Consider the following 16244-nt stretch of genomic DNA (forward strand, 5'->3'; position numbering starts at 1 on the left):
TCAAGTTTTCTATTTCCTTATTAATCTTTTGCCTAGTTCTGTTACTGAAAGTTGGGTATAAAAGTCTTGTGAAGCAAAATTAAGGCTTTTGAGGCAAAGAATTTTAGAGAAGGGGCTGGCTGGTTAGCTCAGTTGGTTAAAAGAGTTTGGATCCCCATACCAGCCAGTTGCCCAAAAAAAGAAATGAAGAATTTTAGGGAAGTTTATTAGGAGCCAAACAAACATGAGGATGGGGATCAACCTGGGAAACACAAACCAACAGGGCTGGAAAGTGCTCCTAAGTCTATTACAAGCTGACAGGATTTTATAGGAAAGTACCTAGGGAGGGGGATGCCTCATTCCAAAGTTGTCCCATTTTCATTGGGTAAAAATAGAGAAGTTATATTCATCAATAACAAGTTACATCATAAAGCTAAAAATGTCTGTGTGCATTTTCTACTGCATTCTTCAGTCTTTTTGACGTTTGTTTGCCAGCAAGTTATACATGAGTTACTGAATCACAACCTAAACTATATACTATTTTTACCTATGGAACAAGATGTCTACACTGAGATCATGAGACTCAGCCCAAGGCAAGGTTTCTTTTAGAAACTTGCTTTGTTTCTGTCATCAGCCTCTAACTATTATTATTGAATTATCTATTTGTCCCCTCAATTCTGTCAGTTTTTGCTTCATGTGTTTTGGGGCTCTGTTGTTAGGTGTATATACATTCTTAATAGTTATGTTTTTCTGATTGATTGACTTATTATAAAATGTCATTCTCTTGGGCCGAGCCCGTGGCACACTTGGGAGAGTGCGGTGCTGGGAGCGCAGCAGCGTTCCCGCCGTGGGTTTGGATCCTATATAGGGATGACTGGTTCGCTCACAGCGCTCACTGGCTGAGCACGGTGCGGCCGGTCTCAAAAAGGACCAAAAATAAATAAATAAATAAATAAATAAATAAATAAATAAATAAATGTCATTCTCTGTCTTTAGTAATTTTTGTCTTAAAGTCTATTTTGCCTATAGTATTAGTATATGTTAGTATAACCATTCTAGCTCTATTTTGGTTACAGTTTGCATGGTATGTTTTCTATCCTGTCACTTTCTGTCTTTGTGACTTTGAATCTAAATGTGTTTCATGTAGACAGCACATAGTTGGATCATGTTTTTTTTGTTTTTAATCCGACCTCGCAGTCTCTACTATTATACTTTTGTTTTCCATAAGTCTTCTGGGTGGTGATGGTGGTGGTCTTTCTCCTTTACTACCTTCTTTTACATTAAGTGTATATTTTCTAGCATAACGTTTAGATTCTTTTAGTGATCTTTGGTTATATTTTTTTAGTTATTTTCTTAGTGGTTTCTGTAGGCTTTACAGTATACATCTTATCAAAGTTTATTTCAGATTTATTCTAACTTAAGTCTAAAGAAATACAGAAACTTCTGTATAACTCCATTTTCCCCCTCCCTTTTTTATGCTTATTGTTATACATGGTTTATCTATGTATGTTACAAACCCAACAATACATCGCTGTATTACTTCATATAATCTTATGTCTTTTAAAGTAGCTGAGAAAAGAAGGGAAAGCAAGTATACATTTAAAGAGTTTGTTATATTGACCTTCCCATTTACCATTTCTGATTCTCTTCATTTCTTCCTGTGGATTCAAATTACCATCTGGTATCTTTCCCTTACTCTAATACAGCTTTTCTCCACCCATCTCTTTTGTGCTCATTGTCAAATCTATTACATTTCTATATTGTCCCAACAATACAGTAATATACATATTGTTTTATACAATTATTTTTTAAATCAGGTAAGAGAAGGAAGGATAAGTAAATATGTAATTATATTGTCTTTTATAACTACCTAGTAATTATCTTTACTGACACTGTTTTTCACGTAAATTCATATTACCCTCTGGTATCATTTGCTTTCAGCTTAAAGAACTTCCTGAAGTATTCCTTATTAGGCAGGTGTGCTAGCAACAAATTCTCTCAGGTTTTGTTATCTGGGAGTTTCTGTTTTGTCTTAAGTTTTGAAATAAAGTTTTGCTGGATATAAGATTCTTTTAATTTTTTTATTATTTATTATTATTTTTCTTTGGTGGCTGGCCTGTACAGGAATCCAAACTGTTGACCTTGGTGTTATCAGCCCCAGCACCCATGCTCTAACCAAGTGAGCTAAGCAGCCAGCCCTGGATGTAAGATTCTTGTTAGACGGTTTTTTACTTTCAGCACTTTGCCTATGTCATCCCACTGCTTTCTGGCCTCCGTTGTGTCTGATGAGAAGTCACCTCTTAATTCTATTGGATTTCTTTTATATATAGTAAGTTACTTTTAACTGCTTTCAAGATTTTCTCATTATCTGTGGCTTTCATCATTTTTCTTAGGATTAGTCAGGGTGTGGCTCTCTGCATTTATCCTATTTGGAGTTCCTTGAGCTTTCTGGATGCGTAAATTAATGTTTTTCATCAAATTTGGCAAGTCTCTGGTGTCCATACTCACATCTTTTTTCCCTTGTTTCTATGATTTGGTTTTACTACCTAGGGATCACCCTTGGGTCAGCATAAGCTACTTACTGACCAAAGGTTGTGCTTAAGCCCCTTTAGCCAGTTAGATTTTTACCATTTACTGTTAGATGTTTGTGTGACTTGAAGGCTACTATCATAATTCAGGGTGTTTGCTTTTTTGCCCCACGTTTTAAGCCAGTGACTAACCAGCAGCTTGGAAGAATCGTCTCATTGCTCCTGATAGGAGCAGCCTTGGGCATGCACAATCTTCCAACCAGGAAAGCATGTGATTTTATTTTTACCCCTGACTTCCTAGGAGTTGCTGCTGGGTTACAATAGTTTATTGTTCAGCCAGTCTTGGATTAGAGATTATGCTTAAGCCCCTTTTGCCAGTGAGCCTTTCTCCCTATGTTGATAAATCTGCCTGTGGCTTGAGGAATGCTTTCAAGTCTACCCTGTTCCCTGCCCTGTTTGCCCATGAGTGGGTACAGTTTAGCATATGTGCGTAGCTTTCCCACCTCCCAGCGTTTTGATTTTGATTTTTTTCTACTGTTCCAAATCTATTTAATGAATAAAATCAAATTTGAAAACTGTAAACAAAATATTCTTTCTTTAAGCACAGCAATTACATAAGCAGAGCAATAACAACAAATATTATCCTTCTTTTATATAAGAATAAGCATATGAAATGCCAAGTTAGCCTAGCAGCCTGTTTATAACCACCATGGATTGGTGATAAAGCATTCTTCCAGTGCTAAGATTAAAAGTAAAAATGCATGTCACAGAACAATATGAGCACAGTAGAGGATTTGGTAAGGTGTATTCAAACAAATCAATTGGAGTTCCTGAAATAAAAAAATCAGTGTTTTTGGCGGAGAGGGAGTGGAGGCAGTTTCTACCTTTTTTTAAAAAATAAAAATTGTATATATTTAAGGTTTATAACAACATGATGTTTTGATACAAATCTATGTTGTAAAATGATTACTACAGTCAAACTAATTAACATATCCAACTCCCAGGACTGATTGTGATCCCAGGAGGGTTCTTCTTAGCTACCTCTTTCTCTGGTTCTCTCTGTTAAATTTCTGGCTGCTCTGCTCTGTCATTTTTTGCTGCTGGTATCAAAGAGCTTATCAGCACCCTCTTACTTGCTGTCCATCAAGCTCTCCATTGATTTCAGCAATGCTCTTAGGAAAGGAATTCTGTATGCTCTGTTGTGAGGCTGCCACATGGAAAAGGCACCAGAATACCCAATTGAGTATTTAAAAGGCAGTCTTTATTGGCTGGCTGGCGACTGTCCCTCCAAGAAAGTCTCGGAAGAGAGCAGCACTGACTTGAAGTTTAGAGGGGTTTTTTTTAAAGGCACATTTTTACATCAGTCACACAGTTAAAATTATCAAATAGTCACACACTTACAGTTATCATATAGTCACACACATACACACATACCCTCCTGGCATGAGGAGGGGGTTTGGGGAGGCCTAGCGCAAGCTGATAACAGAAACTGAAACAAGCCAGTTAATTGCTCAGGGGCAGCTTGGGTGGGGAACAGCAAACAAAATTCAAACTTCTTGGGCCGGCCCGGTGGCGCACTGGAGAGTGCGCCGCTTGGGAGCACGGTGGCGCTCCCGCCGCGGGTTCGGATCCCATGTGGAGACCGGTTCCCACTCACTGGCTGAGCGCGGTGCGGGCGCAACACCAAGGGTTGCGATCCCGTTGCCAGTCCCCGGTACGGGCGCGACACTGAGGGTTGCGATCCCATTACCGGTCAGTAAAAAAGACAAAAAGGAAAAAAAAAATTCAAACTTCTCTAAGTGCAGGCTAATATTTAGCTTTTAACTTTAACAAGGGGGCTGAAGAGCTGAGAGGGACTTTCAAAAAACATTTTCTAAGCAATTTAAACTTAATCTACCTTGTCACACAGCAAGCAGTTTCACAGAAGCGAATTGCATATGTTATGAAACTGGAGGTTACCCTATCTCAGCTCCATTCCAAATAGTCAGTCCCCTCCCCAACAGAGCTGAAGAATTTCTTCCTTACAGTCTCTCAGCTCCTGGGCAGAACTTATAACTCTGGAGGTTACCCTATCTCAGCTCCATTCCAAATAGTCAGTCCCCTTCCCAACAGAGCTGAAGAATTTCTTCCTTACAGTCTCTCAGCTCCTGGGCAGAACTTATAACTTTCATGTCTCTGAAGGGGGGAAAAAGGAGGAATAGGATGGGATGGGACAGCATCCTTCTTCTCCCAAAATAATACCCCTGCATAAAGAAAGGCAGGTTACCCCTGGTTCTCTGTTTGCCTCTCCAGGTGTGGATCCTCCACTTTACGAGGGAGTTGAGGTGAGACATTCAGAGCCCCAGTATTCTCAGCCTGCTGTGCCTAGGATAGAGTTTCTACCCCACAAGTGGAGACTGGGTAGGAAAAAGGAACCTCATTGTTCCTCATTGCTCAGAAAAGAGCTCCTGCAACATAAGGCTAGGGGGTGATGAGAAATGCAAATGGTGTGCTCCTTTCATTCAGGGTGGCACTGTAGACTGGGAGCTAGAGAGAGAGAGGGTGACCACATCATCTTAGTGACCCTAAGCAGGTCACTAAGAAGATGGGGTCAAGTTGCCATAACACGGAACTGTACTGGAGGAGAAGGGGACAAGGGAAGGGAACAGGTTATGGTTCAGATGCTATAAACTCTTGTTCTTACCATCCTCATTCCCTCCTTCCAGAAATTCTGCCCTGGTTTGAACACTTTAAAAAATGAAATAAAATAAACTTTTTGAGCCAAACTTCCTGTTTTTTTTGAACATGGGTGTTTATAAGCAAAGGAAGAAATACAGGAAAGAATACACACATAACCTTAGTAATACATTCTCTTGTTTAAAAATATTCCAGGAATATGTGAAGCAAAACTTTAAATTCTCAGTCTCTCTCTTTTCAAAGGTGACCCCATGGTTTAATGTGTGTCCTTAGAGATTTTTCACAACCTACAGAAAGAGAGCCTCGGGTTAAGAAAAAATTAAATAAGTGATGCATGAACTGCTTCCATGAAAATCACTGCTGTCCTTTTGTGTTTCTAGTCATTCCTACCTAGAGAAATTCCTTACTGAGCAGATGATGGAAAGGAGGGAAGATGTTTGGCTTCCACTTATCTCCTATAGAAATTCATTAGTCACTGGGGGTGAAGATGATAGAATGTCTGTGAATAGTGGAAGCAGCAGCAGCAAAACCTCCTCAGTAAGGAATAAGAAAGGACGACCCCCACTTCACAAAAAAAGAGTAGAAGGTAAGTCTGCCTTTATGCTACGAGACAAACAGTTTGCATGGTTTTATAGGAATAAATTAAGCGGCAAATAATCTGTTGAAGCAGGATAATAGTGTTAGGCACATGATTTCCTTGTATATTTGCTACATACTGAGATGTTCAGACAAGAGGTTTGGAATAGACAAAGTGGGACAGAAAAGGACCAAGGAAAAAGAAGTTGAAGAAACAAAGGGTAGAGGAAAGATAGGTACAGAGAAAAAGAGAAGAACAATTATGAAGGTCTGTAAAACTGATTCCCATACCATATGCCTCTAAATACATTGAAATTTTAAAATAAGGTAGTCTTAATGGTTTTCTGTTAAAATTCATCCTAATACAAGAGGGATACTGATAACTTGAGGGTAGACCTCTGCAGCAAATTGAATATACCAGAATAGCTTTCTGGTTCTACTGCTTGGTTGGATAATTTATTTTTGTACAGTTAGACAGTAATGGCCAAATCTGGTTTTGTAAACCTCTTGGACTATGGGGAATGGGGAGTTGAATTGTCAAGAAAATCTGACCAATAGTAGGTATTCCCATTCAAAAAGACTGAAATCGCTCTACTAAAACAAAGCATTCCTCTTTAACTTACTGAGAGAAGCTTCAAGTAAAAATGCTTATTTCTTCAGATAATCTTCCCCCTTCTCCATGATTCTCCCAATAAATTTCCTACAACCCAAGAGAGAAGGGCAGTGGTCTAAATTCCTGCTCTTTTGCTCCTTTTTACAACTTTCTATTCATCTTTCAACATCTTACCTCAGCTCCCTGAAAAAGTGACTCACCAAAGGTTTTGCTGAAATTTGTGGCAAAATTAATTGCAATTTAAATGTAATGTTTCTTTCATTATTGTGGAGGCAATATTGATTAGTGATGAAAAGCACAAACTTTAAAATCAGAGTTCCAAAATTCAAACCTGACTTTCTCATTTATCAGCTATATGACCTTTGAGCATGTTATTTAACTTCTCTACGCTTCAGTCATTGACCAAATGAAGGATGATCAGAGTTCCTTTCCTGCCAGTTACTGTGAATATTAAATAAGATGTTCTAAATAAAACACTTAGTACACACACAGTACTGAGCACAGTGCTTGGCACACAGGTAGCATTCAATAAATGTTAGCTGCTATTATCAGAATGTTATCATCATCATATAGTAATTCCTCTTAGCTGGCATCAGTCAGTAGATTAGGCAGCATCTATATTTCAAAGAGAAGAAAAGAATTGTTAAGTTTAACAAAATCTTAACAGAGCTTAAGATTTCCTTTCAAGTTTCAGCTTTGGGACTTAAAGTCCTTTTAGTCCAGAGAATGACTGTATAAAATCCTGTCTTTGTACTATAGGATCCTGGACTTTTCTATGAAGAATGACTCTAGTGACTTCCCTTTGAAAATACCTTTTAGAGCAGCCTCTATCAGTGTGCCCCACATCTATATATGTTCTTTTTTCCTACTCATAGCTTTTCTTAGATGTAATATTCTTATTAGCCAACATTCATCAAATCTTTGCTATGTACTAGGAATGTGTTTTATGTGTACTATATCATTTAATTGTTTATTTGACTAATACTTGTAAAGCACTTAGGTCAGCCCCTGGTACATAGTAAATGCCATAAAAATGTTTTATTGATCAACTCTGAGTTCAACACTGTTACCCAAATTTATACAGAAGAAACTTAAAGCTTATTGAATTTACATAACCATATATAATTCACTAACAGAATAGTCAAGTATATTACCATCTTTAAGACTAACGGAAGCATATATGGACCAGATAACCTAATTTGGTAATTGTTAAATTGCAAAGAAAGAACTTGCTTTGTGTCAATTTGAAATTTACAAAATGACTAAGAAAAGTTGCATGCCCAGAACCCTTAGGCAGCAGAGTTTCATCTGTTTGGGATGAAGATGAGAGAGCATTACAAAAAGTGTTTTTTCATTGAGGAATGTAAAGGGGTAGAAGAATCTATTCAAGAAGAGTGAGTTCTTCCTGAAGGTATTCATTAAGTCTCCACCAAGCACTTTCCTAAGAACTGTGCCTAAAGGTTAGAGATTAGGTATCGATAAAAGAGTTCATAGTGCAGATGGGAAGGCAAAGAAGAGAAAAAGACAATTTTAGTTCAGCTTGGTCAGTGTTCTAAAGGGCCAAACACAGGAGGCCCTGGGAACATACAGGGAGTGACCAAACTTTTAGTGAATCCAGAAAGATTTTTCTGGAATCACATACAGTACAGCTGACAGATGAGTTTACCAGATTAAGAACCTAAAAGATACCAATCTTTTGACCGTAAAATTTTGAGTGTGACAGAGAATAAAGTTTTGGATTAAATGTTGAATGAGAAGTGGTATGAATAGATGTTAAAACACATCTTTGTTGATTAACTAAGAAGAGATCTGGTACTGAGCTTTAGATCAATGGAATGAACTTAACCAGCCAATGAGCAGGTATTACCATGGACGGTAAAGCCAGTTTATGATGTACACGTGTCTGACAAAATATTGGAAACCTGAGAGAGAAGGAACATTTGATGCACATGAGGAATCTAACACACGCACATCTCTGAGACTTAGAGAAGAAAATAATGGGATTCATATTGTACTTTGTGACTAAAATTGTATTACCATGGACGGTAAAGCCAGTTTATGATGTACATGTGTCTGACAAAATATTGGAAACCTGAGAGAGAAGGAACATTTGATGCACATGAGGAATCTAACACACACACATCTCTGAGACTTAGAGAAGAAAATAATGGGATTCATATTGTACTTTGTGACTAAAATTCTTCAGAAGGAAAAACATACTTTTTAAAAAAGTCCTCTCATATTAAAACAATTTAGAATTTTTATAGGTAGAAACTTTATGCAGTATTTTATTAGGATAGTTTAGGTATGCAAATAACGCTTTAATCTGCTCACATATTTATAAACCATCTTTAGAAGAAGGAAAAAACAGTTCCTGACCTCTTGAAGGAACTTATATCTAATTACAGAGACAACATGTACACATGACATATCACCTGCTTACACAGGAGAGTGTGTAATTAAGTCCTAAGTGAGCAGGAATGATATATTTCCTCTGGAAGTTAAAAGAGTAAGTGAGTGCCAGGTAGGGTGATCAGGGAAGACTTCCCAAAAGGATTTTCAGGCATGAAAACAATGAGCCTCTCAACCTATCTCCAGTGTATAACCTGGCAAAAAGAATTATTTCTCTGGTGACCAGTATCCTGTTGCACAAGAGGATTTGCTGATTTCTCCTTAAAGGCCAGCCAGACTTTTAGTGCTGCTGCCTAGGGCCCCTTATTGAGCAAAGGAAAGTTGGAGAAGTCTCTCACTGGCCCCCCTCTTCGACTTGGAAGAGAAGATAATGGGATGATAGCTAACATTTGATGTACATTACCTCATTTAATACTTACAACTGTGCAGATAGCTACTAATATCCCCATTTTATATATGAGAAAACAGAACTTTGGAAGTTTAATAACTTACACAAAGTCATGCAAGCCAGTGGTGGAACTGGGATTAAAATTAGGCAGTGTAACCGCAGAGCTGTGATCTTCAAGTCTATAACTGCCACCAGAGTTCACCTGTGACATTCTGATTCTAACTGGAATTTTACAGATGAAAGTCTGGACAACACGTGGCTAAACAGGACTGATACCATGATTCAGACTCCTGGCCCCCTGCCAACACCACAGCTTACTTCCACTGTACTGCGGGAGAATAGCCGGCCCATGGGAGAGCAGATTCAGGAACCTGAGTCTGAACATGGTTCTGAACCAGACTTTTTACACAAGTAAGTAGTAAAGATTTGTTTTCTTGGCATAAAACCCTTAACTGTTAAAGAAAGTAAAACTATTTAAGAAAAACTTTTATTTGGTCATCATAGAATACTGCTGGTCGGTCAGTGAGAAAACAAAGTCACAAATAGAGGGTGGTTTGTATGAGAAGATCTATAAAAAGTCTGGACACATTGTTAAGGACATCAGTTCCTCAAAGTTCACTGACCTTTAAATGTGTGATGTCACACTAAGTGCTAATTTCATTTGGAGTTTGCATGTTCATTGGGCAGGTCTGTTTCTTCTCTGGGACTTGCCAAGAAGATGCAGGTTACTTCTTTAGCAAGAGAGCCTGGGAGAGCCTCTGCCAGGTTGTCAGTAATCTGAACACCAGATAAATAGATTGTGTATTCCCTTTATCATCCATTTATTTAATTAACAGTATTTTGTCTTGATTACATTTATATTTTAAACTGTTCATGGATTAAGAATTTTTAAGATCTTATTTGGAAAATTCTAAGAATAGTTGCTCTCTACAAGAGAATCAAGGTCTTAACCTTTTCCCCACACTAGCAATTAAAATGCTTTCTAGTACTCAGAGCTCTGAAAATTGTAGAGAAGGCAAGGTGATGGTGTGAGTTTTGCTATAAAAACCTTAACTTTTTGTTATTTTCTATCCAGTTTTGAACTCTTAGCTCCTCACTTGTAGGGCGATGCTGTGAATTACTCTAATGGATAAGAGAATTCTCACTTGAGCTCAACAAGCGTAGTAGTTGAAAATGGAAGGGTCAGAATTAGTATTCAAATCCTGTGTCTTCATAAGACACCTTTGCTCTAAAGGGTCTACCTTTCTTCAAAAAACCTGAGAGGATAATCATTTTCAGCCATTGCAAAACTGGGCATTCTTGTGCTGCTGAGTGTCCTAGAAGGTGGTTTGCCTTATGATCAGCATCCCTAGTGGTGACCTCACCAGTATCCCCAGCCCTCTTCCTACAGGGTATGTTCCTCCTTATTTGAACAGCCTGCCTTGCTTCCCTGACCGTATTACCACTTGTTAGTCCCTTCTGGCCATGGTGTGTCTTCTTTTCCCTGCTCTAGGTTTATAGGTTTAATCAAGGTGGTAGCCACACATTATATAAAGACAGCTACTTAGAACTTCATGTGACAGATTTTATCTGCTAGAGGTACGCATTTTGTAAAATTACCAAGAGGCATATTTATGCAAGTTCCAATGTGCCTTTAAGTATAGAGTACAGGTGAAGATTTGTACATAAAGACTGAGAAAAGGTGTGTTCCATCCTTTCTTTAACTCTTGAGAGTTTTTACCTGCCAGGCCAACATCATTTCTGATCTTTAGGGGCTCTTTCCCCACCTGAGTAGGGCAGCAACCCAAGACAGAGGTCTGAAAAGTGACCCTGTTTGGCAGAGATTTGAGGAATGAGACTGACAGATAGTTTAAGCATCTTACAACTAGCCCCAGCCAGCTTCTCTCGGAGACTTAGAGATAGTTTGGGGAAACTTATTGCCTTTTTTGCAAAGGCCCCTGAATAAATCCAGCTAAATCCCCCTATGTGGGGATTAAGCCAGCCAACTGTGGCTTTCTTAGCATGGGGCTGATTAGCTAAATTCATCATCTGCTGCCACAAAATGAATAAAAGTACCCTCTCTTAGTCCTCAGATGCAGATCTCTTGGTTAGGCCAGCCGAAGTTAGAAGACTTAAATCGGAAGGACAGAACAGGAATGAACTACATGAAAGTGAGAACTGGAGTAAGGCATGCTGTGTAAGTATTTCTTTGAGTATGACAAGAACATAACGACTATAATGCTAGTCATTTTGTGAAATGACTTGGGTATCTCTGATGTTTGGGCTTAGGAGTTAAAATTATAATTCTGGATATGCTATGCAGCATAGGATAGAAATGGAGGCATGGGCTATTGAGGCTTTCAGCATTTAAATCTTAGCACTGCCACTTGCTAGCTACGTGGCCTTGGGCAAGCTCTAAAACAGTTCAGGTTCCTCATTTGTAAAATTGGGATAATAGCACCAATTAGGATTTTGGGAAAATTTACACATGGCTAAATAAATGTTAACAACTATTATTATTGCATTTAATTATACTTCCTTCTGATGAGTCGAGATGAAATCTTGAGTGAACCAAAGAAATGATCCTTAATTATCTTGGAGTTCAGTATCATACAGTTCAGGTTCCTCATTTGTAAAATTGGGATAATAGCACCAATGAGGATTTTGGGAAAATTTACACATGGCTAAATAAATGTTAACAACTATTATTATTGCATTTAATTATACTTCCTTCTGATGAGTTGAGATGAAATCTTGAGTGAACCAAAGAAATGATCCTTAATTATCTTGGAGTTCAGTATCATAATTTGTATAGTCTATAGGTCATCATTAGAAGGTATGCTTTCATTGGTTAGAAGAGTTACTATAAGAAAGAGCTAGGATTCCAGATGGGATGAATCTGGACAGCTTTCGCACTGTACCTTTCCTCATCAGTCGGGGTCTAATGGAGGAAGATGCTGAGCCCATCTTTGAAGATGTGATGATGTCATCCCGGAGCCAGTTAGAAGATATGAATGAGGAATTTGAAGACACCATGGTTATTGATCTGGTAAGGAAATTCAGTGTATTTTTCTTGTTAAAATATGGGAGGGCATTGGTGTAAGGGTGAGGTGAGGAGTTGATAACATTGACCAAAAGTGGGCATTTGTATGAGCTTATGTTTTTTTCAAGCTTGTTTTCAAAGCAGTCATATTTTGAATTCTGGCAATAACAGGAACTGGTTCCTTTTATCTTCTTGAAAAAGAACTCACTCCATATCTCTTTCATCATAGTGTGTGTATCTGGCCTCTTCTATTTTAAATTGGAGTCTGACAATATAGACTGCTCCAGCAATAACCAAATGCAGAATATGGAACTTATCTGTTTAGTATAAAAAAGACATGTTTAAGATAAGGAAATTTGCATACAGACTAGGTATAGATACTAATAAATTATTTTTTCAGGAACAGTAATGATGATGGTTATGTTTTTTCAAAAAGTTTTCATCAGTTATAAATAACATACTGAAGTAGTTTAGGTGAAATGACATGGGGAAGAAAAAACAGTAAGGAGAGTCAATAAGACTGGCCAAATGTTTGGCAATTGTGAAGCTGGATGATGGGTATGTGGAAGTTCATCATATTGTTTTCTCTGTATATTAGTTTGTTAGGGCTGCCATAACAAATACCACAGACTGGGTGACTTAAACAGAAATTTATTTTCTCACAATTCTGGAGGCTAGAAGTCTAAGATTGAAGGTATCATCAGAGTTGATTTCATTTTGAGGCCTCTTTCCTTGTCCTTCCTTTTTCTTCACATGATCTTTCCTATATGTGTGTCTCCTCTTAAAGGACACCAGTCATATTCAATTAAGGCCCACCCATATGACCTCATTTTACCTTCCTTATCTCTTTAAAGGCCTTATTTCCAAATATAGCCACAATCTGAGGTACGGGGTGGGGGATGGGGGGGACATAATTTAGTCTATAACATTTTGCTTTATATGTTTTGAATTTTCCATAATGAAAATTTTTGTAAGAAATATAAATGAGATCATGTCACTTGTTGGGCGTATAACCTCCCAGTACCCCGCCCCGGCCCCTCAATAGCTTTCCTTTGGGGAATTCACTGAGGTTTATTTCCTAGTATTTGATCAATTTTATAGTTGCTCCATGACTTGAAGGGGAAGGTATATTCTGTGTTTGTAGGCCCCAAATTATTTATATGCATTTATATGTTCAGTTTATTCATTATAATTTTATCTATTTGACAATTGAAAATTAAACGTATTGCTCATTTTTTTTTTAAATCTCTGCTTCATATAAAAACCAGATTTTTTTTTTTTTCTTTTTTTTTTTGCCACTGGCCAGTACAAAGATCAAACCCTCGACCCTGGGGTTTATCACCACCATGCTCTAAACAACTGAGCTAAATGGCCAGCCCCACATTCTATTTTTCCTTTCAAAACTGACCCTTAACAATTATGTATATTTATGATATTGTCAGAAATACTAGCTGAATATCACAATTCATTGTTCCAGTGATCTCAGGAAAAAATTAAGTAACTGAATTTCTCTTTCCAGCCCCCGTCAAGAAATCGGCGAGAGAGAGCTGAGCTGAGGCCAGATTTCTTTGACTCTGCAGCTATCATAGAAGACGATTCAGTAAATGTTAAATTATTACTGCTTTTTATTTATGGTTTTTGTATCCTGTTTATGCATGAAATTAATAATTGTGTTTCTCATTATTTTTCTAGGGATTTGGAATGCCCATGTTCTGAGGTCTGAAGAAAATTTACAAATCTGGAACTCTATTATTTAGAGCTAGAGGCCTATATACTGTGATAGCTTGTATGGGGGAAAAACACTTTTGATGTGATCTGATTTGTTTTTTAATCAAATGATTAAGGTCAATCCCTTTTTGCAGTGACAGAGGAGCATGTAAATTACCCAAGGGAATGTTATTGAATGTCACCTCAGAAAGACTGACCTGAAAAGTCATTTGTGTCCTAATATTGGACTTATCCCAATACAGATGTGTGTGTTTTTCTGGAGGGAAGAAATTTTAAATTTTTAAAACAGTTGTCAAATAAACACTGTTATACACCTGTTTTATGAAAACTCAGCACTGAGTAAAAAAAAAAAATATTTTTAACTTTATTTTCCTGTTGTACAATTTAAAAACCGTTTTAACATTTTGCCTTTTTATGTTTTAAAAGCTAACCATTTTTATTAAACCTATGAGTAAGCAGCTCATCCTAATTGCCGAAGAGTGTTTTGGAGCTCACTGGATTTGGTTGACCTTGTGGAACACAGAAGTACGAAGGAGCAGAACACCGACAAGCTAAAATGAAATTCTGACATAGTGCATCTCTGCCAAAAACCACACACACCCTCTGGGGATATGGATATGAATCCCAGATTTTATATACTCTTGAATAAAAAGGTTTATTTTTATTTATAAGTGGGCATAAAATAAGAAATGTCCATGCAGCCATTTTTCCAACAGATGCTGTACACCATTCATTTTATATAGAATAGGGAGATTCGAATACAGTGCATTTTCTATTGGTATTTGTTCTGTGCATTTTTAGCAACTTCTACCAGCAAATAAAGTATTCTCAGTACAACAAAAATGGTTCTCAAGTTATCAGTTTGCTGTTTTTACCACTTATTTCATGCCCTGCCAAATTCAAGTTACACAGACTTTCGTTTTCTTAAGGAGATAATCATGAAGAATCCTTTGCCATTCAAAAGTAATTTTAAGTGTAACATAATTGTGTCTACTTCCCATGCACTTAATACCCTTATGCGCTAATTTTGTGAATTAAGTTTACCAATTATAGAAGTATGTGCTACATAGAAGTCTGTGCTTAGAGGGTGAAGTTCCTAAGCTTACCTTAAAATTCAGCTACATTTCAGTGTTAAATGTGCATATTAAGAATAATTCTTTTGGGGAAAGAAATTATGAATCTTCAGGACAGTCTTCAATGGTTTAGAGTTACATTCTGCTTAGACTTTTATGACGTGCTGCTATTGTTGTTTTTAAAAGCCCACTTAGTTCTCCCTTTCTGATTTTAAAGTAAGCCTCAATTTCTAAACCAATCCATTCACCGTTTCTGGGCTCATTTTTAAAGTAGCTACAACAGAATCATGAGGCTTTCCCTTTTTACCAAAAATGAAAAGCATTTTTTAAAATTCTGTGCACCCAATGATTATCTTTTGTGCGGGAAAGCAAAATGGATGAATGTATTCATCCTTTTAATAAACAGACACAAAACTGGTTTTTCTCAACATTTGTACAGTTCTGGAAAAACCTGGTCGCCAAAAGTGTTTTATCTGCTAATTCAACAATTCCTGGGCTCCAGTTAGTTAGAGGAGCTGGGGCCTCACTTTCTCCCAGAAACGTGGGCTTCACTGGAAGTGAAGGGGCAGGAATGACTGGACTGTCCACCGTAATCCTGCCTGCGTGTGGTTCTGGCCAGGGAGCAAGCCCAGAAGGTGCCCTGGCACATGCACAGACTGATCCTGTGCTTGACAGTCTCATGTGGAAAACAGATGCTGACTTAGGATTGTAGACTACCATGCAACAAAAAAAGGCTTAATATCTACACCGATGGGTTTCCAGTTCAGTTTGAAGTCAATCAAATTTTTGTATTTTCAGTGTCTCCTTGATTGGTTTTGCTAGTAATTCTGTAAATTGTACATTTGCAATATGAGGTTTTTTTCCTTTTGTACAATTTGAAACTGATGCTTCACCTTTCCTTTAATAAACTATTCAAAATCAGACTTGTGGTAGTCATCCTATCGTTCCTACCAGGTAAAGCTCTAAAGAGACTCCTGCTGCTGAGTTTGCTCTTTTAGATAATTTGTTAAATGATGGCAAGACTACCATATTAATGAGGATTTTTTTAAGAAAGCAGAAATGTAGGACTAGCTCACTAATTTCCTGTCATTCTTGGATTTCCTTGGAGTGAGAGAGTGGGCAGGCCAAGTCATCTGTGGTTTAAGAGGGTGTCTCTTGCAGACTGAGTTTTGGATGGGGCATTTAGGGACCATCCACTGGCCTACAGCGTGGGTCTTTCCTGCACCTGAGATCCAGAGCCTGGGCTTAT

General features: G+C 37.7%; 1 protein-coding gene across 1 annotated transcript in view; it reads left to right on the top strand.

Moving 5' to 3' along the window:
• The window catches only part of LOC103606112 (cohesin subunit SA-1-like), a gene marked incomplete at its 5' end in the record, with an annotated part of 50546 nt that extends 34628 nt beyond the window's left edge, over window positions 1-15918 (top strand). Inside the window, 6 exons of the mRNA XM_008590702.1 lie at window positions 5564-5769; window positions 9409-9583; window positions 11238-11348; window positions 12086-12200; window positions 13714-13794; window positions 13887-15918. Of these exons, the coding sequence (XP_008588924.1) occupies window positions 5564-5769; window positions 9409-9583; window positions 11238-11348; window positions 12086-12200; window positions 13714-13794; window positions 13887-13910 (712 nt within the window). The remainder of the gene's footprint in view (window positions 1-5563; window positions 5770-9408; window positions 9584-11237; window positions 11349-12085; window positions 12201-13713; window positions 13795-13886) is intronic.
• Between the last annotated feature and the right edge of the window lie 326 nt (window positions 15919-16244).

The sequence above is a fragment of the Galeopterus variegatus genome, unplaced genomic scaffold (assembly GCF_000696425.1).
Source record: "Galeopterus variegatus unplaced genomic scaffold, G_variegatus-3.0.2 Scaffold6308, whole genome shotgun sequence".
NCBI lineage: Eukaryota > Metazoa > Chordata > Mammalia > Dermoptera > Cynocephalidae > Galeopterus > Galeopterus variegatus.